This window comes from Tauraco erythrolophus, chromosome 6, assembly GCF_009769465.1.
Source record: "Tauraco erythrolophus isolate bTauEry1 chromosome 6, bTauEry1.pri, whole genome shotgun sequence".
Classification (NCBI taxonomy): Eukaryota; Metazoa; Chordata; class Aves; order Musophagiformes; family Musophagidae; genus Tauraco; species Tauraco erythrolophus.
Window position 1 is genome coordinate 67,040,587 of NC_141470.1, and position 26,138 is coordinate 67,066,724.

General features: G+C 46.2%; 2 protein-coding genes across 6 annotated transcripts in view; one reads left to right on the forward strand and one right to left on the reverse strand.

The window, feature by feature from the left end:
- Positions 1-13,429, reverse strand: part of MNAT1 (MNAT1 component of CDK activating kinase) — a 131,809-nt gene extending 118,380 nt beyond the window's left edge. For all 5 annotated transcript variants that reach the window (XR_015222196.1, XM_086612718.1, XM_086612714.1 and 2 more), the window contains exon 1: positions 13,320-13,429. Coding sequence is in view for 4 of the 5 variants with exons in the window: in XM_086612718.1 (XP_086468844.1) it covers positions 13,320-13,414 (95 nt within the window). In the remaining variant the exon portion in view is untranslated. The remainder of the gene's footprint in view (positions 1-13,319) is intronic.
- A 1,014-nt stretch (positions 13,430-14,443) lies between these two features.
- SIX4 (SIX homeobox 4) lies at positions 14,444-25,911 on the forward strand. Its single transcript, XM_086612713.1, has 3 exons — positions 14,444-15,315; positions 17,012-17,700; positions 20,069-25,911. The coding sequence occupies exons 1-3, from the start codon at positions 14,444-14,446 to the stop codon at positions 20,863-20,865; spliced, it is 2,358 nt and encodes a 785-aa protein (XP_086468839.1). The 3' UTR covers positions 20,866-25,911.
- Positions 25,912-26,138: the final 227 nt, after the last annotated feature.

Consider the following 26,138-nt stretch of genomic DNA (forward strand, 5'->3'; position numbering starts at 1 on the left):
AAAACAAAGGTCTGTTTTTAACAAACTACCAAATGCAGCCAAAAGCTGATTTAAATAGCAGCTGCTTGATGCTCAGATGTACAGCTCTTCTCATGCTTCACCACACCGGTCATCAACGACTACTTTACGAATTGTAAATGACATGGGACACGCTGTTCACGAACAAATCAGATTTATGGTTATATTCAGTTGTTCCTGTTACCTGAAATTAGAATTAGAAGCTCATTAAATATGAAAATGTTTCAGAGAACGTAGAGGCACAGTATTATATTGATGAAAGCTTCATTAAATTTTCAATGATATAGCTGCTTCTATATTTGTGAAGGAAGGACACAGAGTAGAAAGAACCAAGTTGGGGAAATTCTCCTTCAGGCAACTTTGCATCTTTCTACTATCCCTAAAAAACATATGGATTTTAAAATAGAATGTTGGACTAATTAGGTGTAAGAGAAAGTGATTGTGGTCCATTATATTCAACAAATTATACGACTGATGTTGGAGAAGAGGAGAATTGGTAGAAGGCTAGAAGTAGGGTTCGAATGATCACGCTCACGTAAAACACAGACTCTGTACGGGTTCTGAACTCACTTAATGGCACAGTCACCTTTCTAAAATATCCACCAAGACATAACAAGAATATTGGAAATGAAGTCTTACCTAGCAAACAATAAGACACAACTTCTATGCAAATGTAAAACTACCTATCAAAGCCAAGTAGTAAAAGAGCCTTACAATTACTGCAGAGACTGAAACCAGGAAAAAGATCTGTGACAGAAAGCAAACTCGACACAATTCAACTAGATTTCTATTTCTGTTATCAGCAAGCCAGACAGTTCAGATCTCCGTACGTAAAACACCCATAACCAAGCCACATGAAAGAACGTGGAACCAAAAATGCAGAAGTGAAAATCCAAGCGGTCTGATCCCTCTTGTGGTCGTGCACTACCATATAAATGTATTGTATCTCCACATTACGGTAGCCCAGTTTCCTTTGGAAACAAGACTTATGCCATCAGGCTGCTACTCAGCTCCTCCCTGTCCACTCCACTTGACACCCATTACCTTATGCCAACCAAGTCAGGAACAGGGTGGAGGCCTCACCATCACGTTATTCCTCTGACAAGCCTGCAGAACACATGGCCCGGGCATTTACATGTTTTCCTTACAGTTAACACACACGGCCTGCCAGGAACCGAGAGGTAGGCTTGCTCTTTCCAACTTGGTAGGACTGTCACCTCTTTCAGCCCTCCAGACAGGCAACGCTCAACTAACGTGCCTGCAGACAACACTGGCTTATCCTCAGACCTTGTTTGTTCTGCCCTGTTGAAATCCTGCTTCGACACATTTACTTTTTCCCCCCCCTCCAGTTTTCTTTGGCTTGCACAGTCAGCATTAAGTAACTGACCTTCTCAAAACCACCATGAGGTTGCATTATCCCCACATTACCAGATAAGGAAATTAAGCTTGAAGCATGCCCAAGTTTCACATTCCTGATTTGAGGGTGATTAGCATTAGTGCTGTACAGGATTTCCTCTGCTCAAAGCACAGCTCCCAGGGAGCACAGCAGCAGTTGCACACAGCCTGCGCTTCTGCAGGAAAGTCCGCTGGGCTCCAGGAACTTGGCCAACTCCACCCCAGGGCTCCATAAAGGAACTCAAACACCCCGAGTGCTGCTCCAGCCCAATGAGGGAAGGCAAGATATCAGAGTGCCAACCCCTTCCTCACCCTTCCCTCTACGCCTGACCAATACTTTTGGATCCAGGCACAGATTCCTTGCTCAGTTAATTTCCATTTAGACACCTACAGCCCTTCACCACACATGCAAGCACACACACACACATAGAGATGCTCACTGTCCTTACCGCTGATCTTCCCATAGCCACCATCTCCCCCTGCTTTCATCCTCCTAGAACCTCACATCTTCCTCTGTGGTTCTTTAGCTCCAGTTTTTCCTCAGTCTCCTGAGATAGTCCTAAATCGTTCTCCAGCCCAGTCATCACTCCTTCTCCCAATTCCTCATGTAATCATACCCCTTTCTCCAAGCAAGTCTCCATCATGATCTTTGCTGCTTCATTTACTGCCACACAGTAAGACTGGGAGTCAATCTCCCCTTTCAACTCCACTACAGCATTTTAGAGTTTCCCCAGAGCCATGAGATGCTTCCCAGTCACACATTCCTTGCAAAAAGGAAGGCTCCTTTCCGAAATCTGTCAGCTGGCAGCAAAGGTTCCCACACAGATCCCATGCAATCTGAGTTCCCTAACCTCATCCCGAGGAAAAAAAAGTCTTCAAGGGGGTGGCTCCACTCATACATCGAGACACTGGCCATATGGAGCCAACTAGTTCTGTTCACATCTGCTCTTCTGTCCTGTATTACCCTTCCCCAAAACCAGGGAAATAGAACAGAAATCAAGGATTTGCTTAGCAAAAATGTAGGCTTTGTTGCAAGAGTCGAAACAAAAAGGCTCAAACACACGCTAAGCTCAACAACAGTCAAGTATCTCTCCAGCTCCTAAATTCTTCCAAGCCTGCTCAGTTGACCACGTTCAGAGCAACATCACATCATCTTGGCATTGCCCTCAGTCCTGTTAATCTCCCTCTCTCCCTTTACAAAATACAACCATATCCCAAAACTGAAGATAACTTTTCATTTTTTTTCCTGGAACAAGGGGATCTTGCGGATTTAAAGGCAGTCTCCCATCTTCAGTTCACAGCACATCAGTCATGGGCTTATCAAATCACACAGCGGCCACCGACAGTCCTTCCTGACGCCATCCAGGGTGTGTAGGCACTACATTTTCAGTCTTTTTAAGCCTGCAGACAGATACTCCCAGAAGAATCCAAACTTTTCTATTTACACAAGGCTATTCGTATACTCACACTAAAGATTATCTAGTCATTAATTACAACTACAGATTGTTCAGCTCCTAATCCCCACAAAGATACTTTTTTTTTTTTTTTTTTTTTTTTTTACAGAAAACACATGACACATTGCAAGTAAGGATGACAAAGACGTTAAACATTTGTCTGCCTGTACTTGTCTGGGACCAGAGGTCTTCCTTCTTCACCCCGCTCTGCCAACAGTTCTTGTGATACATCTAACCCCAGTGTCAATCCTTCCTGCCCAATGAGACCTAACACTTCCCATTCTGGCTCGGCAGACTGAAGGTGTCAACATTAGCCAAACCACTCCCTTGCCTTTTGCTGTCTAGGAATATCGGTCCTTCTTTGCCACCATGGCAGAGAGACTGAGCCTGGCCACAGTGCCTGGTATTAATAAAAACTGGGAAGCAAAATATTCTTAGGGCTTAGGAACTTACCTCAACATTTCTTCTTAAAAAAAAAAAAAAACACACACAAAAAAAAAAACCTACACAACTGTTCCTCACTCTGTCCCATCCCACTGTTTCCTAAGTCTCAGCAGAACCACTTATCTTCCTCTATAATTTTAAAGAAGTTGACGTGCTCACATTGAGCCCAGGATTCTGCAAATGCTTAGACATATATTTAACCTTACTGCCAATCATCAAGGCAGGACTGTGGGAACAGTAAAAATTATCCGCATGTTTCCCAATTCAGAGCCAAAAATATTTATCAGACCAGATGACTCGCTCATTGTTCCTTTGTGGCAGAGGCATCCTGTTCTCACTCCTCTGAATTTACCTGTATTCCATGCGAAAAAACCTTCGAGAATTTCCTAACACATTCCCTCCCCCTATATGTGTTATATTCAAAGGAAGAACAGCTAAGAATATCATTTTCAGAGCATCAAAAAACGTTCTTAGCTACAACAATTAAAGTCTAATTTTGTCATATATAGCAGCAGTTTCTGCTAAGTTCTTTTCTCAGATCTGGTCTTGTCAAATATAATTCTTGCAAAACATAAAAACAAAACCAAGTAGATGTCATTACAAAATTCAGTTCACTCTTAGGACTAATACTTGTGAATTTTACAGCCAGAGTGGCCTTTCTGTGAAGAAACTGCCACTGTTTCCTGCACATCATTAAACAAAAGAGGGAACCAGCAACATGAAACTTGAGTGTCCACAAGACAAGCTCAGCATCCTGCCTGTCCCATATCCTGTTACTATCAGGGAATATTTTTTTTTTTTTAATATCTTAATTTCCTAACCAGATCTGAACACTGGGTTACTCAATTCAATTTCCAAAATGCTGACCTAGTTTTTCTTCAAACTTCACCTTCAGGTGTCCTGAGGGAAAAAAAAAAACCAAAACAACCAACACCCCAAACAAAGAACACACACAGGAATGCAACTTGAGTACTCCAAGAGGGCACTTTCAGATCTGCTCTGCGGAGAGCTCACAATTACTGAGACACGCTTTTTAAAGTGACTCAGGAATATATTTGCTTAATTTCATAAATATTAAACCTATGCATGTCGCTTATTAGCATTTCGCAGCTAATGCAGCCACACAGAAGCAAGCCTAATGTCCTTCCTCACCAGCCCGCAGAATTATTGGCATGAATACGGTAGATGCAATTAAAAGAAAGGAAAAAAACACCTAAAATCAAATTGTTCAAAAGGTTATTGTGTTTTCCTTCTTTTTGAGAAGCACTTGTTTTACCATAGAGATTTACCACACCTTTGTTGGACCATGACCATGCTGGGGCACCTACCATATTCAACCTTACCATGGTAAGCGTTGACCCAACAAAAAGCATCAAGCATGGCTGAAGACTCCTCAAGCCAGGCACCCAAACCCATTAGACCCTTGCAGGAACCCAGGCTGCAGATTTAGCCAGACTGAATTTTCAGAAGCAAAGAAAAATAATTTACTTTTCAATTTACTGATTGGAGATCTAGGTTATAAACAATAGCTTTCCTTTCGCCAAGGTCACATCTCAGACCAGAACAAAAACTTTTACTTCCAAAAAGTACTTACGAGGAATGAAAAGTAGAGCTCTACAAGCTTTGCTAAGCAGACAAGCCAACTGATAGCTCAACAGAGAAAAGATTTTCTAAATATGTCAGTTTTAAAACAAAAGAACATTATAACTGAACCACTAACACCACTTCATCACAAGTATTAAGACTATGATTCAGAATCAAATTTAAAAGCAAATATTCATTGTCAAAACTGGATGGCAGAAGGAAATAACCTCTCGGGTGTTTCAGCAATGATTTAATCACCTCCCATGACTAACTCTGAGAGACTTTGGAAAAGTAATGGGATGGAACAGAGTCCAAAGAGCATCTAATCCCAATTAATAAAACCAGGAATAACTCCAAAAAGACAAAGAAGAAAGATGACTTAGAAAGTTTTTTCCTGACTTCTTAGGGAATAAAAATCTTTCTGAGGGAAAACATTCCACTTAAAAAAAAAAAAACAAGCAGTTTCACTTCTTCCTTAGAGGGTGCAGACACGCTACAATCGTGCAACTACTTCAGACAAGCACCAGTTAACCTAACTTTCCATGGCAGACCTGACAAACGTGAGTAAAAACCTCCCAGTTGTGTCTCTCAACTCACCCAGAAAAAAACCTCAAAAAATTCTCTCAGAGATTTAAACTGTTGAGAATGAAATACATTCCCTAGTTTTCATTACTTACCTCCCCAAAGCAAAGCAGGCATTTTTAGGACCACACAAAGTTCCTGTTCTGGTCGAGATTTTTAGCTACATGTAGTCCCAACTTGCTTTAGTCCACCAAGACTACTTAAGCTTTTCAAGCAAGTAAGGATCTACAACCCAGGAATCTAATTTGAGATGTGATGTAGCAAAGGTAGCAAAAAACTAGACGCTAAGAGACAAAACAGAGTACTTGCTGTCTCAGATAAGCCAGCTTTTTAAGCATGCAGCTTTGCAAAATGGCACAAGCTAAATTAATGTTGTCACAAAAAGGACCTTTCTTCAACCCTCTTCCTATCTTACTCGTGGAAGCACGTTCCTATAGATCGCCTTGCACCACGTCTGATGCCTGTCTGACCATTCACAAGCCACTTCAACTCACTAGTCCTGTACAAACACCACCACGTTAACTTCACAAAAAAGCTGCTTATTTTCTGCCAGGTTAGCAAACTGCACCAGCTCCTACAACGGCCCAGTAAGTACCAGTCTGGTGGCTCTTTTCCTTGCGCCCACTGTCTATTCACAAGTCCTGCACCCATGTGCACACTTTGATGGTTCAACCAGCACTACTCATATTGCTTGGACTTACGAGCCTGCATCTCAGCTTCTGTATGAACAGAAATCTGGTGGCTTAAAAGTCACATACATCGACCTTTACATTGCCAGTGACAGCCCTGAACACCGTACCATTGTCATTATGTATCTTGCATTTAAGATGCTTTCTTTAGAAAAAAAGCTTGCTGAATAAAATTAAAATATGAATTTAAGCACCTCATTTCCCACATGCTCAAGCTACAGGTCTGACAGATCCTCACTGCCTACCTCTAGTTAGACTTCTTCAAACTCGCTTGGCTGAAATACAGTTTTATGTTATTTTCCACAATCTCCAGGGCTTCCCCCCCATCTTAGAAGAAAGGCATTTTTTTGAACCACACTGCAGAGAAGAATGCAGCAGGAAGCCAAGCGATCCTTTCACTTGGAAGGAGTTTAAACAAGAAGATTCCTAACTTTTTTCCAACAACTCCAGCCCCATGCGCTGGCATGAGACCTCACTCCCCCGAATTCACTGGGGATGTTCCTACTTCCAACTCCTAGGGAATTTGACAGCCGCAAAACTCCAAATGCTCCTGACATTAAAATAAATCCACTAATAATGAAACCTCCGTTTCTTCACTTTAGCAGCTGTTAGCACTGCAATTAGAGTTCTCCGAGGATGCACTTACCCCCTAATGAATCCCTGGAACAGCCATAACAGGGTGCAGGGCAGATTACAGAATCCCCACAACACAACTCCGTGAATTGATGTCTCCCCTGAGCAACACAAAGCTGGGCCTAGAGATAGCAAGCGTTGTTATGCTGTCTTCATTTCGAAGCCTTATTAACAAATTAAATGAGAAATAAATACATCTCCTTCTGGGAAAAGGATAAAAAAAAAAAAGAAATGTTAATAAAGAGCCTAGACACCTTTCCACAAGTCTCTTGCGGACAGAAAAAAGACACCAGAAAAGCTTAGGATAGAGCAAGTTCATGAACTACCATCTAAGATTGCAGCAGTGCACGAACAAACTCAAAGCCACTCTAGCAGCCAAAATCAAGCCTATCAGTTTTCTGTGGATGCTGCTTTGGTACCTGTGCCTCTGTCTCCCAGAGACATCAAGCATGGGAGAGACACTTGACAGAGACAGCACGAGCTGGTGTGACACTAGGGAGGAGTCGTTGGTCTGAAGACATCCAAGTTTCCTCTATCTCCATATCAGGATGAGTCAGAGGTAGTTGGAGCAGCAAGGCCGGCTCTGAAGAGCTTTACATACCAGTTTCCCTCCTCCCCATAGCAGGCGGCAGGACAACAAAGCTGAACCAGCAGCTGCAATTAACCACCTTTTTTACCCAAAACTTTTGCGTCCAAGTGTTGGAGACCATGTGGTCCAAGTTTAGAGCCAACAGTAAATTTCTTTACCCAGTCCTGTTTGCAGCAACCACCTTAACATTCTTGTAATGCAATTTTTGGTGGATGCATTTCCTTTCCTCTTTATGTAAGTAAATCAGTGGGATATGTTTAACCTGCCTCCTAAAACTCAACACATGCAGTGAAATCCAAGCAGGCAGAGTAAAAGATAATCCAAGGTCTCAAATGAAGCCAGGTGGAATACAGCTCCATTGGCAAGCACGAACTCAGCATCTGCACACTCAAAAAAGACATTAGGAAACATCTGAATAATCAAAAATTGTCATGCATGCACAAAGACTTTTCAAAGTAATTACTGAGAGTGAACTTTTAAAAGACAACAAAGCCATCAGTGCAGCTTAAACTAATGCACTGAAGAACTTTAATCAAGCATTGCTTCATAATTAGACTCCCCTGCACAAAAGCACCTTTAAAGTCAAGCATCTGAGATCTTGAACCTCTGTTATACTTAAGAAAATAAACTTTAAAAAACATTCATTATTCTTGAGCATTTCCATACCAAGTCCCATCCTAGAACAACTTTTAACTGCTAATTTATCATCCTCCCTCCCGGTGACAAGGAAGATTTATAGTGGAAAAGGCTTATTTAACAGCACTCTAAAGCCAGAAACACATGGTATTACACTTTTGGCGACATTGGTCAAGAGCTAATAACCAAGGAAAACAAAATACTAAGAAATAAACCAGCCCCACAACCATTCCCATAATTGTAAGGCTTGGCACAGTTCTATCGGAATAAACTGCAATGGAAGCCCAACCTGAAGGATGTTTACAGCTGAGACCTCCTGTCCAATTCAATCCTCTTGCACTCATCTGCCTATCCCTCATCTCCACCGCAGCACTGCCATGCTTATCAGCACACTGACCCCTGCTCTGCCACAAGTGGGCACGAACACATTCCGGAACCTCACTGACCACAGAGGAACTGGACACAGCAAACACACAGCGTTAGGAGAAAGTCACTGTGAGTTGTTCTAACATCAGGTCAAGCACACTGACACAAGAAGATATGCAAAGGACAAGGGAGCAGAAATGCAATCTGTGTACGTTCGTGCTAAGATCCAGCGTGAATTTGTTGGTAGGATCAATGTGACAGTAAAAGAGAGGTGGAAAGCCAACACAGGGACTGTATCGAACACATGGTATCTACCCCAGATGAGAGAGATGTAAATTAATGAAGTAGAGAAAAAGAGAAGAATGAACAGCCAAACATCCAAAGCAACGGACTTCATAGCAAGAGGAACTTTCACTGAAGGCATCAGCCAAAAAAGAAGGAACAAACAGGACACACAGTGCCCAACAAGTTCTCAAATACTTTGAGATTAACTTTGCTTATATAGGAGGTAAAAATAATAAAAAAAAAAAAAAAACAACACATAAAAGGAAGGCTCTTCTAGTTTCTTTCTAACCAAAGGGGAAGAATTAGCTAAGAACATGAAAGTGGAAATAGCTTGGCTGACGAAAGGCATAAAAAGGCAACTATTACAATTCTTCAGAAGAGTAAAACAGAGAGCCACAAAATAAAGAAAATTAACTAATGGTAAAACCACAAGCTATCTGAAACCCAGGAGATCTGAAGCTTACTGACAAATCGTGTCAGCTAAGCATAGGCTCTTCAATGATTTGAAATTCAAGAGATTTTGCACAAGTGCAAATCAAATCACTGAAGGTCACTTAAAATGAACAGCACAGTTAACAATATAGGAAAGGTCAAAGCATTAGGAAAGAAACTGCAGGGAGGCAACACTGAAAGTAACATGAAAATACCTCTAATAGATTACGTCAAAGCGCTCTGGGCATTTTCTGCACCGATCTTCATTCACTAAAACAGATTAACTGGCTGATGTAACTCACATCACAGCAAAAGGAGCAAGAACACAAGCTAGAACCTGGAAATGCATCAGAACAATCATTCCAAACCTCCCGAGCCAACAAAGTGAAGACTCGAAACTTCCCCGTGCATATTTATCGGTAAACTTCCAACAGAAAGCATGATAAAGGCAATACGCTTCTGCAGATAATGTAATAAGCTTCCATAAACCTATAGACTTGCAATCCATAAACTTATGGGCTATATTCAGGCATTACAGTATTAAGAGAGTACTTCGAGGTTTTCAAATCTGGTAGACATAACATTTACCCTTTGAAAGCTAAGGCAGATATCAGAGATCATCTCTGCTCTCTGCATTAAGTTCCAGCGGCCTGAAGAAGGGCAAAAGCACCTACCTCTGAACCGCAGGAAACCAAGTATACAAGAGAACATGGATCAGTCTGGGTTACTGTCAGCCCCTGGGAAGATGCCGAAATAAATATTCAGACAAACGACCCACCTCCTGCATATTTCAGATAACGAAGCAGATAAGAGCCAACACACTTTGTTAAGAGCCAACCACACCAAATGAATGTAATTTCCTCCAATGACACAGTAACAACGTAGATAGCAAAACAGCAACTAGAGGCAATACCATTTTGGTCTAACTGGACTTTTAACACTCTTAAATCGACAGTCATATAATCTAAACAAATACAGCACATACTGAAGTACTGAGACATGACTAGAAACCCACATCCAGAGATGAGGTATTGTTATTTCATCCAGAGAGAAAACAGGTAGCAAGCCAATCCACATGGCTCTAATCTTTTAGCATTCCCTATTGTCATAAGAATAACTGGGGGAGAGGAGGGGGAAGGCTATTTAGAAAGGAACTTACTGCAGGCAACTCTGGGTTTTGCTCTGCCTCAGTTCCAGTTCTTATGGTGACAAGTAACAACCTCGAAGATCTCCCAGACAACATCTGGTCCACAAATTACAAATTGGAAAATATCAGGATAGAAAGGTCATTTTCTTAAACTAACAGAGAATAATCTGGGACAGTTACAAGCATTTGGATGGAGAGACTCAGAATCCGAAGTCACTTGAAGCAAGCGTAAAAGTCACCTGAAGCAACACACAGTCTGATAGAGCAAAAAGGTAAGAATAATTATCTGTATAACATAACATGGAAGGCAAAGACAAACACTGTTCTGCCCAGAGATATGTTGAGTGGTAAAGTGCTAAAGAATCCAGGGTTTATGCTGAACATAAATCACATGTATCGCTGCACAAAAAAAAAAAAAAACACTTAAAGACTCATTGTCCTACTGAGATGTATGAAATGCAGGTATCATATGAAAAGCACATGAAATAATTTTGACTGTCTGTTGTACTAAGGATTCAGATGGAACACCGTGTCCAGTTCCAGTGTTCCAGAAAAATGCAAACTGAGGAGAAAAAGCCTCAAGAAACGCAACGAGAACAGTTCACAGATCTATTAAAAAAAATAAAATAAAAAAAAATCACTAAAGAGAACAGACTGAAGGAATAGGATTTCTTCAGTGTGGAAAACACCAAAGCCCCCAAAACATGTGACACGTTCCTGCAGAAGAGGTGTATAAGGAGTTCACAAAGCATATAAAAGGCATATTAGAATTCTTAAATGCTTAAATTACAGCAAATAAATTTAGATTAGAAATCAGAAGAAGTATTTTCAATGGCAAGAACAGCAATCTGTCAGAATAGATTGCCTAAGAAGGTTTAATCTCCGTCAGAAACTTATGTTAGCTCATTTGCTTTGAGAACTAGTTAGACATTCCTTCCTCATGCCTGAAACAAGGTGAATTTAGGAAACAACAAATGTCAATTATCTCCCCTTTCTCCCCTCATACTTCATTCACAGGTGCCTCATCTGAGCTTCCAGCTTCTAGATCAGTTATTATGAGAATTTATTAACCATTACTAAGAAATGACTTCCAGCATGAAGGCTTTGTAACAACATATGGAAATCATAATAAAAACACAACCTTAAAAGGGTTGTTGGAAGGATATTACAGAGGAAAAGCAAGCCACTTGAACCACATCAAGATGGAAGGCACTTAATTACAACAAAAACAAAGAAATCCAGGGATCCTGCTTACACAGTGACTTAAACTTTACCCTCACACACATGCTTTACAGCAGTGGTGCCCGGCTGCAGAGAGACTCTGCTGGGAAGGGAAAAGAGGGGCGAAGAGACCTTGCTGGGTCCAGGTGAGGTCAGTCGGGGTGGGTTTGCACAGCCCCCTCCTGGCAATAACCCTGCAGATACCTCAGCTGGCTCAATCCACGGCCCGATTCAGACTGCTGATCTGGCCTCAGGCAAAACACTTGTGAAATGCAGAAGTGCAGGCAACAAGAGATGAGGGAAGCAGAGGCAGTCCTTGTGCCACTGGGAAGAAACAAAGCAAGCAAAACAGGGACATCAACCCCAAATAAGGTGTCAGCAGCTGGACCCAATAAGGCACAAAACATGACCAATTTTCTCAAGCAAAGCTCGGCTACAAAAAAAGTACTGAGAACCAAAGCATGGGAGCAAACTGAAACATGCTGTCCTCTACTGGAAGTGGCTCTGGAGGAGCTTGAAAGAAGATGATCAAGAACACTAGTCCTTTGATCTCCACTGGAATAGAAGACAGAAACATCATTTTAAAGCCGCGCAGCCTTGCCTAAATGTGGCTGTTACCTTTTGAACTCCAAGTAATGCTGCATTGTTACGTGGCATCACTGTCACTAAAGGGGCACTACTCCTGCTGCCGACCTCTCCTGCACCACCGCTACCGGGAGATGATCTGCTGCTCTCCCACACGCCTTCCCTGGTGGCAACAGAAGTGGTTGTGTGGCTGTGGAGAACAGGATCAGGGAACTGGATGAAAGTTCACGCTTTTTTCTAAAAAAGTAACATAAATCCTTTGTTGTAATCCAGTTCCTTCATCCTGTTCACTTATAACACTGTATCAAGTTAAGTAAAGCTTTCAGGCTGCATCTTTGTTGTTTAAAAATATAAACAGCTCAATATACACATCACAGGAACGATGAAAAGACAAAACCAGCAAACAAAAACCCCAGAAAGGGCTGTTCCTGCAGTATGAGGTTTCTATCATGTGTACATAGAAAGAATTTACAGTAGAGCCTTTAAAACTTCCACACTAACTCAGGAAGATCTCCAGATCTGAAAGTGAATGAGTTCAGACTATGCATGACTTAAATCAACTAGAGCCAGTGGTGGGAATTTCCTAAGTGTTCATCTTTGGGGAAAAAGAAAAAAAACCGTGACATGTTGAAAAAAAAAAACCACCGAATGAGCAAATGACACAATCAGCACAGGTTCATAAGAGGATTTTCCAACACTTAAACCAGCATCAAACCTTCAGATCAAACAGTCCTCATTCAGGAGAATTAACGCGACTAAAAAATAACACAAATCACTTTTTTCCCCCCCCCCCTTAATTATCCAAACACAGTCCTAAATACAAATGAGAAGCATTTAAGTTGATGAGAAATGTATTTCCCTCTATATTTCCCGTTTCATACCCTGAAGCCTCACACCCCTTGGGGACAGGAGCCGGTGCTGAACACCACACCAAACACGCTACGTCCCGTGCCCTCCCCGAGGAATTAACTGCAGAGATACAGCCGAAAGCAGCGCTTCAGACCCACACCGCCATCCAGCCCCCGGCCTGAAACGGAACCGCCGCCGGGAGGGGCAAACGGGCGACACGAGGGGGCCCGGAGCCGCCCCGCAAACGCCCGCAGAGGCCTGGCGGAGCCCCGCTGGGCCGAGCGGCCGTTCCCCTCAGGCCCCGCCGCCCGGTGCCCCCGCAGAGGGGCAGCCCCGGCCGGGGCGCCTCTCCCCTCAGCGCGTTCGCGCCCCCCGGGCCGCCCCAAGGGCGGGGCGGCCGCCTCACTCACAGCGTGTGCCCGCAGACGTTGACCATCAGCTTCAAGGAGGGGTTGCGGTACTTGGTGGTCTTGCACCGCGGGCAGCCCTGGTCATCCATGGCCATGGCTGCCGCCGCCTCCCCCTTCCTTCCTCCCTTCTTCCTTCCTCCCTTCCCTTCCCTCCCCCCGCGCCTTCCGCCTTCCGCTGCGCGGTGCCCCCTCCGAAGGGGCCCGCCGGCACCGCCCGCCGCCTCGCGCGTTCCGCCCGGCGCGGGGGCCCAGCCCAGGCGCGCCCCGCACCCCTCGCGGCCCCGACCGCTACCAGGCAGAGCCGGCCGGCGGCGGGGAGGGCCGAGGAGGCCGGGCCGAGCAGGTGCGAGCCGCCCCGGGCAGCACCTGCCTGGAGTTGGGGCGGGAGGAGCGCGGGCTGTCCCGGGCCGAGAGCTCCGGTTGTAACGTGGTGGGGAGGGGGGGGCCACTCCCCCCTAATGAATAATCAACAGGAGGCCGCTGCGGGGCGGTAGCTCCCCCGCGGCGCTCCCCGCTCGCAGCCCGGGAGCTGTGCCGTACCTCACCCCGGGTAACTACCGCGGCGCCGCCTGCACCAACCACCTCGCACTCTCGAGAGTTCTAATTCTTCCTACCCCAGCCCCTTCCCCCGCCCGGGGAAAGGCGCTCCGCGGCGGTGCAGGTGAGGGGAGCCAGCGCCTCTCGCCGCCCGCGGGGGCGACCCTGCGGCGGGGCGCCGCGCTCCAGGTGGAGGTGGAGAACGGGGAGGGGCGGGGGGGGGAGTGAGAGGAGCGGTGCCGCTTGATTGACGGTTGCCCTGGAGACGCGGGAGCCCCCGCCCCCCCGGCGCGGCGCAGCCAATGGGCGGGCGCGGCCGGGCCAGCAGGCTGCGGTGCCATATAGTATTGCAGCGGGGCTGGGAGTCACGTTGGGGGGAGCCGCGGAGAGGAGCCCGTTTACACTACTTTGCTATAGCAGCTATCTTTAATGGTTATTGCGTGGCCGGGAGGAAACCTGATCGGCTAGAGCCGGCCGAGAGCAGGAGGAGGAGTGGACTTTCCAGAGAGATAGGAAGGGGGAAGAGGAGGAGAAGGGGACGGGGGGAAGGGAAAAAAAAAAAAAAAAAAAGGAAAACAAACCGAAACATGTCTTCTGCCTCTCCCACGGACGAGATCACGAGCGCGGTGGAGATCAAGCAGGAAAATGTGATGGAAATCCTCTCTGAAGCCAGCAAGGTGCCCCCCGACGGGGCCGCGGCGGGAGCCCTCAACCCCGCGCCGCCGCCCCCTCCCGCCGCTGCTCCGTTCCCCATGGAGCACACAGGCTCCGCCGCCGCCGGGGAGGAGGGAGCCGCGGACCAGGTACTGCTCCACACGGAACTCCTAGCCAGGAATCACCACGCTGCCTCCTCTCCCTCCTCCTCCTCTTCTTCTTCTTCTTCCTCCTCCTCCTCTTCCTCGCAGACCCTCCTGGTGTTCTCCCCGGACCACGTCGCCTGCGTCTGCGAGGCGCTGCAGCAAGGTGGGAACCTGGACCGCCTGGCCAGGTTCCTGTGGTCTTTGCCCCCGAGCGATCTGCTACGTGGCAACGAGAGCTTGATGAAAGCCCGGGCGCTGGTGGCTTTCCACCAGGGCATCTACGCCGAGCTCTACAGCATCCTGGAGAGCCACAACTTCGATTCCTCCAACCACCCGCTCCTGCAGGAGCTCTGGTACAAGGCTCGCTACACCGAGGCGGAGCGAGCCCGGGGCAGACCCCTGGGGGCGGTGGACAAGTACAGGCTGCGGAGGAAATACCCTCTGCCCAGGACGATCTGGGACGGCGAGGAGACGGTCTACTGTTTCAAGGAGAAGTCCCGCAACGCGCTGAAGGAGCTCTACAAGCAGAACCGGTACCCCTCGCCGGCCGAGAAGCGCAACCTGGCCAAGATCACCGGGCTGTCCCTCACCCAGGTCAGCAACTGGTTCAAGAACCGCAGGCAGCGGGACCGCAACCCTTCCGAGACCCAGTCCAAAAGGTGAGGGCAAACTTTCCTCCCCGCCCCCTCTCCCGCCTGCCTTCCCTCTCCCGGCTCTTTCTTCCCTTGCAAACATGGCGCTTACCTTCGGTGCGCCTCGTCCTCCCCTCCTTCCCCCTCCCCGCTCCCTCGCTCCCAACACACACCCGCCCAGCCCGGGCACGCAGGCATGCGAGCCGCGGAGAGGCAGCGCAGGGAAACTTCGCAGCCCCGGCCCCCACCGCCCCCTTCCACGTCCCCGCGCTCCCCTCTCCCGCCGCGCCCGGCCCGCGCCGCCACTCCTTCCCCCCGGGCCGGGGGAGCCGCCGGCCGCGCCACGGAGTCCGGCGGCGCGGCGGGCTCCGGGGAAGGGGCAGGACGGGGGGTGGGGGGAGCGCGTGTTTGTTTCCCCCCCTTGTTTTTATTTAATTGTCGCGCATGACAGAGTTAATCATTGACGGCGGCCGGAGGACGCGCGGGGGTGTGGGGTCCCGCCGCTCGCTCTGTTTTGAAACCTGACTCGGGAGCGGGCCGGGCTCGGGTTTCAGCGGGGAGCGGGGACGGCCGCGCCGGGCTTCAGCGGCGGCACCGCCGGGCTCGGCCCGCCGCAGGCCTCCACCTCCAGCCCCGCGGCCGTTCGCTCCCCGTGGGGCGGGAGAGCCTCCCCCCGCCGGCGCTGCTCCGCCTGCGCCCGGCCCGGGGCTCTGCCTCGGCTCCCCCCCCCCCCCCCACACACACACCCCGCTCCCCGCGCTGTGTCTCCCTCCCCGCGGGCGGAGGGGCCGCGGCGGGGGCTCGGCGCCGCGAGGCGGGCAGGTGGAGGTGACCTCCCCGCTCCCGCCCCCCTCCTTCCTCCCGGGGCAGGGACGGGAAGGGAGGGGAGAGGCGGGCGGGGGGGCGAGAAAGAGCGGGGAAAGGGGGAGGAAGGGAGGAAAGGAGGGAAAAAAAGCGGCGGCCGGCGGAGGGCCCCAAGGCATTTCTCAACCAAGGGCGCGATTGTGCCGCCGCGGCCCCCTCGCCGCGGGACACATCAAAGCGCGAGCGGTCGAGGGGGGAGGGAGCGACCGAAAAATGCAGTCGAGGGCGGACCAGTCAGCGAAAAAAAACCCAGCGCAGCTCCCGGCGGAGGGGCTCGGCCGGCCCGGGGCGCGGCACAAAAGCTCCCCCCCCCCCGCCCCTTCCCTCCCTCCTCCGGCCGCCGGGCACAGCCCGAGGTGCCCCCGCCGGCACCTGGGGGCAGCGCGGGCCCGGCCCCCGGCGAGGCCTCCGCGCTTCCCCGGGGGCCGGCAGAGGCCGGCAGGGACGGGCGGCGGTCCCCGGCCTGCTCTCACCTCCCGCAGCTGCCGCCCAGCGAGTTGCCAAATGGCTGCGGCCGGTCTCACACGTGTGGGCACCCTGGGCCGGAGGAGGGGGGCCCCAGGCAGCGCCCCTCGGTCGGCCGGGCCGGGTGGCCAGGGACAGGAGATTTATTTACTCTTCCATAACCGAGTCTGTAAAGTTTCTCCTCCACGAGCGGCTGTTTTTGATGTGTCCTTTTCCAAGAAACTTCCGCCTTGTCTTGAAATTTCGTTTAAAGTGCTCCTCGTAAAGGCAAAACACAGAAAAAAAAATGTTCGGGAAAACTCACAAACGGTAGCAAAGCAAGGAGTCCTCCTTGGTGCAGAGCTCACTGGCACGCCGTGATAATGCAATGTCATCTCTCCGTCTTTTCCCGTAGCGAGTCAGATGGCAACCCTAGCACAGAAGATGAATCCAGTAAGGGGCAGGAGGATTTATCTCCCCATCCACTCTCCAGCTCATCTGATGGCGTTACCAGCCTCAGCCTTCCTGGCCACATGGAGCCCGTCTACATGCAGCAGCTCGGAAACACTAAAATAGCCTTGAGCTCATCTGGTGTCTTGTTGAATGGAAACCTCGTGCCTGCCAGTACCTCTCCCGTCTTTCTCAACGGTAGCTCTTTTCTTCAGGGACCCAATGGTGTCATCCTCAATGGACTCAGCGTGGGGGCTTCGCAGACGGTTACCTTAAATTCGCCCAAAACCACGTCGAGCGTTGTGAGCAATGGGGTGTCCATTACTGACATACTGTCGTCTTCGTCAGAAGATGTTAAGGACTTCAAACTCCTTCAGGCTTCAGTCCCCAACGCCACAGCAGCCACCTTCAGCCCCAGCAACATCCCGGTCTCATTCCCGGGATTGATACCGAGTTCAGAGGTGAAAAGGGAAAGCGTACAAACTGCTGCTTCCCAAGATGGAGGCTCCGTAGTTACATTTACAACTCCTGTCCAAATAAACCAGTATGGCATTGTCCAGATCCCCAATTCAGGAACAAATGGCCAGCTGCTGAACGGAAGCATCGGTTTTTCTCCTCTGCAGCTGCCTCCTGTTTCTGTGGCAGCTTCACAAGGTAAAAGTTTTATCTCTTACAGTAAGAGGTACAAGAAAAAGTTGAGATCAGGCACACTGAGCGTTTTAGAAGCTGTGGTACTTTTCCTCCAAGGTACCAGGATTGTATCCAGCCACACGCAGTACATCGAATAATACCTTTTGCCTTCCTTTGTAACAGGTTATGCCCATAGGCAGACTTAGATGAGGCTGAGCTCCTCTTCTACTAGGCAGGGAAGGAGATCTGGTATTTTACACCTCTTTTATCTCATACTGTTCTGAGAAGTCTGTGAGACTAGTCTTAACAAATATCCGTAAGTTTTACACGTTTCAGTAATTCACGATATTCCCCATTTGCCACTGAATCCTTCTAATGAGAAGGTTCATAAAAATGAAAATTGCGGCAGCTGGAAATTGTTACCGTTGTTTTTCTTGTGGTGGATGTTTTGTGTTTTTTCTTTTTTAACCAAAGCATTTCATAAAAATAAATTTTAAATGACTATAGACACAACAAGACCAAGCAGTTACACTCATATGTTTTGTGTCCTATAATTAAGAAAGATTAAACTGCAGGGAAACAATAGAAGTATGCAATAGCTCGTGGATATAAAATGCAAGGCTATTTGGATAAAACTTCCCTCAGTCCAAGGGAAATATGTCATCGCAGGTTCACGTGCCAAGTGTGCAGGCTCCTCCCCAAGTTTGCTTTAGAGTTTATCTTAACATACCATAGACTGAAACTTGCGGCCAGCCAGGAAGAATCTCGGGGAATGCAAGGCTAGTTCTGGATTCTTGTTTTGAAGCAGGTCAGTTAAAAAGCACAACTGAACAGCTTTGTTACTCATTAGCCACTGTATCTTTGGTTATGAAAATGATTAAACTTGAATGAATCTCTCTATAATTTCAGGAGTTATGAGGACTATAATGAAAATCAAACTGTGCTCGTGTTTGCTTATTTCAATTAAATGTGTATAGGGAGTTAATTATTCTTGCTGTTAAAGTAATGCAGGGAGGAACACTGAAGCCATACAAACACATTTTAAATGGGTACAAAATTATGAGATCCTAAAATGTGGCACTCGCAGTCACTGGAAGTTATTAGCAAGTAGTTTAACCAAGATGAAAAAGAGAAGACACTTAATCTGAATGCTGCCTGTAATTACGAAAGCCACTTAATCCACATGCTCCGAGGCATAAACTGACAGCTATCAAAGGTGAGAAAGAAAGTTCTGTCCTTAAATGGTGTGGGACTATTGTATTTGAAAGTCCTAAGATTCATAATAAGCTCCTCTCTGAACATTTTCCCTATTGTTAAAAATAGCAATTTCCACTGAAGAGAGAACAACCATATATCTAGTCTGGTGCAGAGAAGAGTCAAGATTCTTATTTACTGCTTTGATTTCTTTTTGTTTTTCTTACCATGAGGTGGATGGATAGCTGGCTGCCTCTTGCAAGTGAAGTGTGCTGCAGGCTGGTTTAAGTAAGCTATAGTAGATGGTATCTTGTTGCCAGGTAACTTCAAGTTGCCTCACTATTCTTCTAGCTTACACATATGAATAACATCTTGCAACAGAAGCCTCTTAAAATTATAATTAAACTGCTTTTGACAAAGAGAGGTGTTTGAAGTGGGACCCAGTCTTGAGAGCCACTATATCTTATTTTAGGAATGATTATAGTGATGAATTACATGGCATGTCTAGTAAAACCAACTTCAGGTCGTCGCTGGCCACTGCTTCATGCTTTTGGTAGCTACAACATCACACAAGCAGCGCCATGGCTTTCAGTGAGGGCAGGTGGTCGCTGGGTGACTTCACACGGGGTGGTGGATGGTGGTAGGGTTAGGTTTTTAGAAGTGTGTTAAAATGAGATGAAAGGCAGTACATCTGAGAACTTGACAGACCACGTTATTAACCTGGTAGAAGTTACTGGGTTTTATGTTTTCTCTGCAAGTTGACTCAGGTAAGCTCTGCCCAGCAGTAGTGGATTTCATGTGACGTGTCTCCAGTTTCCCACACACAAGCTGTAGTCTGTCACTGAACTATCTCTAATGGCTTTTCATGCTTCTATTCTTAGATAGAAATTGAGTGGTGGCAACTAGTGAAGGCCAAAGCACGTTCATTTAGTCACATGGCCAGGGACTGTTTGGCCCTTAGTAAGAGCCTGAAAGATACCTAATATATACTAGAACGAAGCCGTTTCTATTAACAGCTTTTGTTTCTTCATACCAAATTTCCTCTCACCTGTTATAAACAACACAGTTCTGTGTTGCATGATTAGCATATGTGGGTACTGCAAACACAAAAAAATACCAAAAGGTCTTTAAAAACACCTGCACAACTCTCTGCCAACTATAATCTGTGTTTTCCTTTCTTTTGCGTCCCTTTCTCTAGGTAATGTTTCAGTAAGTCCCAGCACATCCGATGGAGGAACTTTTACGACTGAATCTTCGACAGTGCAGCAGGGAAAGGTTTTCTTCAGCCCCCTCACTCCGAGTGCAGTCGTTTATACGGTTCCAAATTCAGGCCAGGCAGTGGGCTCTGTCAAGCAGGAAGGACTGGAAAGAAGCCTTGTGTTTTCTCAGTTGATGCCAGTCAGTCAGAACACGCAACTAAATGTAAACATGTCTTCTGAAACCATATCCAGCGGAGGACTCCAGTCCCTGGCTTCCTCGTTAGTGAATGTAACGCCCTCACATAATTTTTCCCTCACACCACCAACTCTTTTAAATGCTGCAGAACTGAGCTCTGGTATCTCGGAGAGCCAGTCCATGTCATCGCCCGTGACCAGTACCTCTACCGTGATATCTATCAGCAACACTAACTATGCAACCCTTCAGAACTGTTCCCTCATTACCAGTCAAGATCTGTTGTCCATTTCTACAGCACAGCCCGCGCTTGGAGAAATAGTTTCTGCAAGCGGAGACCGCGTCAGCCACCCCTCTACACAAGTACATCAAGATTTTGTCAGAGAGCACAGGTTAGTTCTGCAAGCCGTGCCTGATGTCAAAGAGAATTTCCTACCTAATTCCGAGAGTAAGTCAACTGGCAATTTAATGATGCTGGATTCGAAATCGAAGTATGTTATGAGTAGCATGGTTGACACAGTTTGCGAAGAACTGGAAACAGACAAAAAAGAACTTGCCAAACTGCAGACAGTTCAGATGGATGAAGATATGCAAGACTTGTAACTTTTTTTTCCTTGCTTTCTGTTTTAATAGATAAGTCTCCTGTTGAGGCCCTAACAAGCACCAAGTGGGTTGGTTGGGTTTTTTTTGTTTGGTGGGCTTTTTTTTTTTTCATTTAAAGAAAACAGAAGAACATTTAAATGGTCTGAATCATCATGTACAGAGGAATCTCTGGCAATGGAATTAGGTTGCCACACTTGGTTTGCATGCAGTATTCTCTTTTAAGCAGGTTAAAGGAGAAAGGAAACGCCAGGGCAAGTACCAAGCGAACGCGTACAGGTTTGGCTAAGAGATACTACCCTGATAATTTAACTAAACTCTCCATAGTACAACATACTCTCAACAGTAAGTATACACTCCTAACTTTAGATAGAAAACAAAAATGTCGCTCCAAAAAGGTAGAAACAATGCAGTCATTTTTGCTGTTTACTTTTAGTCCATGGGCATTGAGAAACTTTTAAGGAACTCTAGACGATACCTCACCGGCTACTTTTATGTTGTTTGAGGTTAAGGAATGAAACAAAATCGTAAATAATATTGTTACTGGTGTGTTTGCTTTTTTCCAGCAGACTTGCGTTCAAACCAAAAATCTCGCATCAACATTTACCCGGTTTCTAAATGCTACAGCTAGCATTTTGTCAGTACAACACAAAAAGCATCATTCGAAACTCTAATTATGCAACTCAGAAACTTTCTCTCCAGTATGAATGTAAATATTGTTTCAGTTCTTATAAAGGAGACTTTTTTTTTAAATTAGTACAATGGATTTTATTTATGGTTTATGTTCCCTTTCACTTTAGACACAATGCATTGAAAAGGAAAACATTTTCTGGCTGTTTAATTTATTTTTATTGTTTGAGCAGGAAGTAAACGTAGTTATTTCTGACAAGGTTTTACTTTTTTGTAGTTTTTCAAGCAATAGACTGTAAAAGTTAAAATGTTAATCACACTGAAACTAGAAAATGAACTCCCAGTCTCACAAACCCAGGAGGTCCCTGTCTCTACCCCCTCTGTCTCTGTGTTCAGGGGTTTTTTGTTTGTTTTGTTAGTGATTTGCGAATTAGTTGAACTTTTTGTGTATTTTTTACAGAATTCCACGTGCCTTTCTTCCTAGTGGCCTTATCTTTGTTACTAAAGCACAGTGGCAGGAGGAATAAACACACTGATTTGCAAATATCCGTCCTCAGGGCCAAATCCTGATGCCTTACTTCTGCAAGTAGACCCACTGACTTCAGTGCCCCTACTTGCACGAGTAAGAAGAATTTTAAGTCTTTCAGTCGTCGTGGGTGACATTTACTAGCGGTGCAGAGAGCCAAAGATAGGTCCTTCTGCACCACATCAGCAGAGCAGGAGGAGTCTAGAGAGGGACCATGGGCAGAGCCGTTGTCGTGCTGAGGGAAAGGTCTTGGCTCCAGCCTCGGGCAGATGAGCAGGAAAGGTTGGATGGGCAGGCCAGGGAAGGGAGCCCCATGTTTACACGGACCCGTTGGCCAAATAGCCCGTGTGGGAGGGCTTCAGCTGCTCTTCAAGCAAGCAGGCCCCGATCCAGGAGTGCACTTAAGCGTGTATTTATATATGCTTCCAGAATAAGCAGCATGGGGGCTGGTGGTGGGAACTGCAGCTGCCCGAAGAGCTTGTGGGAGCAGCCACCGTCTCTGCCTGGCTGGGGATGGGTCTCCTCTCCCTTCGCCCCTTTGCGCTGCGCCAGGGACAGCAGAAGCAGGCAGCCTCTGGGCGGGTGGAACAGATCTTACCTTTCCTCCAGAGGAGTTTTTGTAGCATGGAAAAAGCACATCCTGAAGCTTTAAAATAATAAGAAGAATGCAGATGTATAAAAATGACATGCTGTTAATCTTTGTGGTTTTGTTTTGTTTTGTTTTGTTTTTATTCTAATGTGAATATATACAGTAACTAAAGCATGTATTCATCCTCACCAGGGGCCTGGTTCGAAGCCTTTGGAAGGCAATGGGAAATGTTTTCTTAAGTTTCTGTGAGCTCTGAATCAGGCTCAGGACAAAACGAGATCACTTGTAAAGGACAAAAAAAAAAGAAAGGAAAGAGAATAGAGGTAGCGCATCCCAGTCTGTTTCTGTCTTGGTTGTTAACTGGTTCTGCGGAAAGCCTTTGAGGAACTAAAGGTTTTTTCTGCACCGCGAGCATGGCATAGGCATCCTTGCTATTGTTTTGCACTATATTGAGTACAGTGTGTTTTGCAAGGTGGAACCTCGAAGCTGAGCTCTGTCAGTAATCATCAGAGTCCACGCTGCGAGCCAGTCTCTAGGGCTGCAGGGAAAGGGAGGAGCAGGCGTGCAAGGCGTGCACTTTGCCGCTCTACCGAGTCACTGATGCTCTGCAAACAGAAGCTGCCCATAAGCAGTTGGCTGTCCCGACGTCCTCCCAAGCAAAAAGGGTATTTAAGGCAAGCGCTTTAAAGTAGAGATGATCACAAGCAGAACGTGGAGCTGTATGTTCCCCTGGCACAACTTCCCTTGACATTCAGGGGATCTCCGTATAAGCAGGGAATTGGGTAGTCCAGAGTTCTTCTCTCTGCTCTGCTTGTTTATCTGTTTGCTGGGCTCCAGCATGAGCAATCTGCTTCCCACCTCTTCTTCACCCATAAAGCCAGGATGACGATGACGATAACACTAGGCTGTATCTGCTTTGCATGAATTTGTTCAACTGTTTGGAAAATTAGAAGGACCCTGTATCATTGTCATATTAACGGAGAACGCGTGCGTGGCTCTGAAGGAGTTGTTTGCGGCTTAACGTTTCGTTTGCGAAGCGCAGACTATATTTGGAGGCAAGCTGGAGAGTATTTCAGAGCAATCTGTCAGTCGTTGACGCGATCAAGTCTCATAACTGAAAAGACTGTGGTGTTACACCAGTACCTGTTACTTTTTAATTCTTCCTCCTTTGCGTTTGTGGTGTTACTGAGGCTCTGAATTCCGTGGCTTTGCAGCACAGTTGACTTGAAAACTGTGTATGTTGTTACAGCAGCGCGTATCTTGGAGTGTCTGGTACTTGTAATAGGAGACTTCCCACTCTTCAGTGGGAGCGGAGGATGTACATAAAAGCAGTGGTTTGGGACAAAGTAAGATTAATCTATTCTAGTCTTCCAGATATCGAGTAACTTATTTCATTATTATGTTTTACTCTTTCTTTCTCCCATTGAAAGTAAGTGTCGTTCCCTCCAGATAACGTAGTTATAACCTCATGTTTTCTGCAGGTACATATGCACAATATAAAGACTCATTGCACGGTACAGTGTTTTTAAAATAGATATTTAAATAGTAGTTTTACTCCTACTGTAAAATAAGGGTCAGTTTTTATTATGTGGCCCTCAAGCAAGCAGGCTAACTGCTCTAAATAGACAGTACACAAAGCCCTAAAAAGCGTCTGGGGCCAAATCTTTGGCTGCTGTAAATAATGCATTGCTCCACTGATTCCCAAACTGAGGATTTTACCTGGTGTTGAGGCAATACGGATGCTCATCTCCGACACACGTGAATGGCAGTGAGTATCCAAGCCCCACAGACAGTCCTTATTATCACGTTCTGTCGTTTAAGTGGAAGGTATGTCTGTCTGGCATACGTGTTCCTTCTCTTCCCTCCGTCTCTGTCATGGATGAGAATAAAGGATCATTTCAACTTCACATATGTTTGTAAGTCCATTGGAAACCTTACAGGAAACATTGCCAAATTCTACTACTTTTCTGGTCCCAGACTCAGCTTTGAAAAATACGCTTGAAGTTTAAGCAAATTCCTACAAAGCATGATGTTAAAAAAAACCTCCTTCATTCTTTACTACTTTTAATCGAAGCTGCCTCTGTTTTGCCCAGAGTTTTGCAGAGAACCAGAAGTTCAGAGTACACTCAGCTGAATGCTCTGTCCGGACTATTTGCAGCATTATTCCTGTGGTCTTACCTAAAAGAACATTTCAGCCACATAAATCACGGACGTCTGTCGGCCAGGTCCTTGGCTGGGCTAAACTAGCACAGTTCCCTTGACTTTAATGTCCTTTCACACCAGCCGAGAATATGGTCCGTTCATTTCACTGGAGTGGGATCAGGGGCGGATTTGGCCCAGTATACGGTGGCAGTATGAACCAGTGCACAAGGCTGACACTCAGACAGTTTGAACTGAACGGTCACAGTCTATCGAAGCATATACCTCTTTCCATTTACTCCTTTACCCTGCCTGTGGATTCAGGAAGACGCGTTCAGAAAGCTGCTTTACCCAGAAGTAAGGCTGGAACCATCTTTATTGTTTTTCCTTACCAATCCGAGATTAATGACAACAATGGACAGATTCTGACTTCACGTCCTGCCAAATCACCTCAATGACTATTTTCAGCTAAATTAAGCAGGACGGAATTTGACCCCATGTGCACAAGAGCTTTACCCACGTAAGATGTCCAGTGCCTGTGCGCTTTTCTTGGCAAGGGCAGATGAACAGCCAGGAGGGTTCATCCCTCCGGTTTCTTATGAAATAACTTGTGCAGGACTCGCAGGGCCGTGAATCGCCTAGTGCTTGTGGTCGAGAAGCGTCTCAAATCATGAAAAGAATAGGAATTTTTTAACTCTGGAAACAAAAGTAATGACATTTTACAAGCAAAGAGACCTGAAGTCTTCCTGTATCTCCTAGCAGTTGTTATCTTGAAGGATATTTTATACCTTACTTGTATGTTTCATATAATTTAAAACTAGCTTCTTACATTTCTGAACTCAAGGAGGGAGTGAATCTTCTGACTTTCAGGATTCACATTCAGAAGATGTTTGTTCTTTTGCTGCATGTACTGTTTGTCCAGAACTAGCCAGTTATTTCTGCGTTATGGGTTTATTGTGCCTTACAATATGAAACTTAAGCGGAATGTACACATTAGAGGAGGGAATAATCAGAAGTCTTTACTGCACTGTTAGATGATGCTGCCCCAGAGTGTATCATCAAACATATCTGTGCTTAATTACCCAACCAAAGAGATCTAAAGTATGTATGTTTGTTGTACTGTAATAGGGGTTTGTGCCTGGACAATTAAGTGTTTTATTTGTATTCTGAGATGATGTGAACTTATTTTTCTAAACACTATACTGAATAAACTTTATATTTATACACATCTTGTGTAAATGCTTCTATTTGGATATAATGTGAGGGCTTTGAATTTTGTGTTAGAAAAGCAGTCTAAAGTAGAAACTGGGCTTTTAATCAGTCATCGTGAAGGTGATGGCAAGTGTGAACGCCTGGGCTCACCAGGGAATTGGTCTAAAGCCTAGTTAAGCT

Bases quoted from the DNA above. Each gene is read 5' to 3' on its own strand.
- SIX4 (XM_086612713.1), top strand. From the start codon at position 14,444: ATGTCTTCTGCCTCTCCCACGGACGAGATCACGAGCGCGGTGGAGATC. The intron at 15,316-17,011 runs GTGAGGGCAAAC...CTTTTCCCGTAG, and splicing joins TCCGAGACCCAGTCCAAAAG to CGAGTCAGATGGCAACCCTA. The intron at 17,701-20,068 runs GTAAAAGTTTTA...CCCTTTCTCTAG, and splicing joins TTCTGTGGCAGCTTCACAAG to GTAATGTTTCAGTAAGTCCC.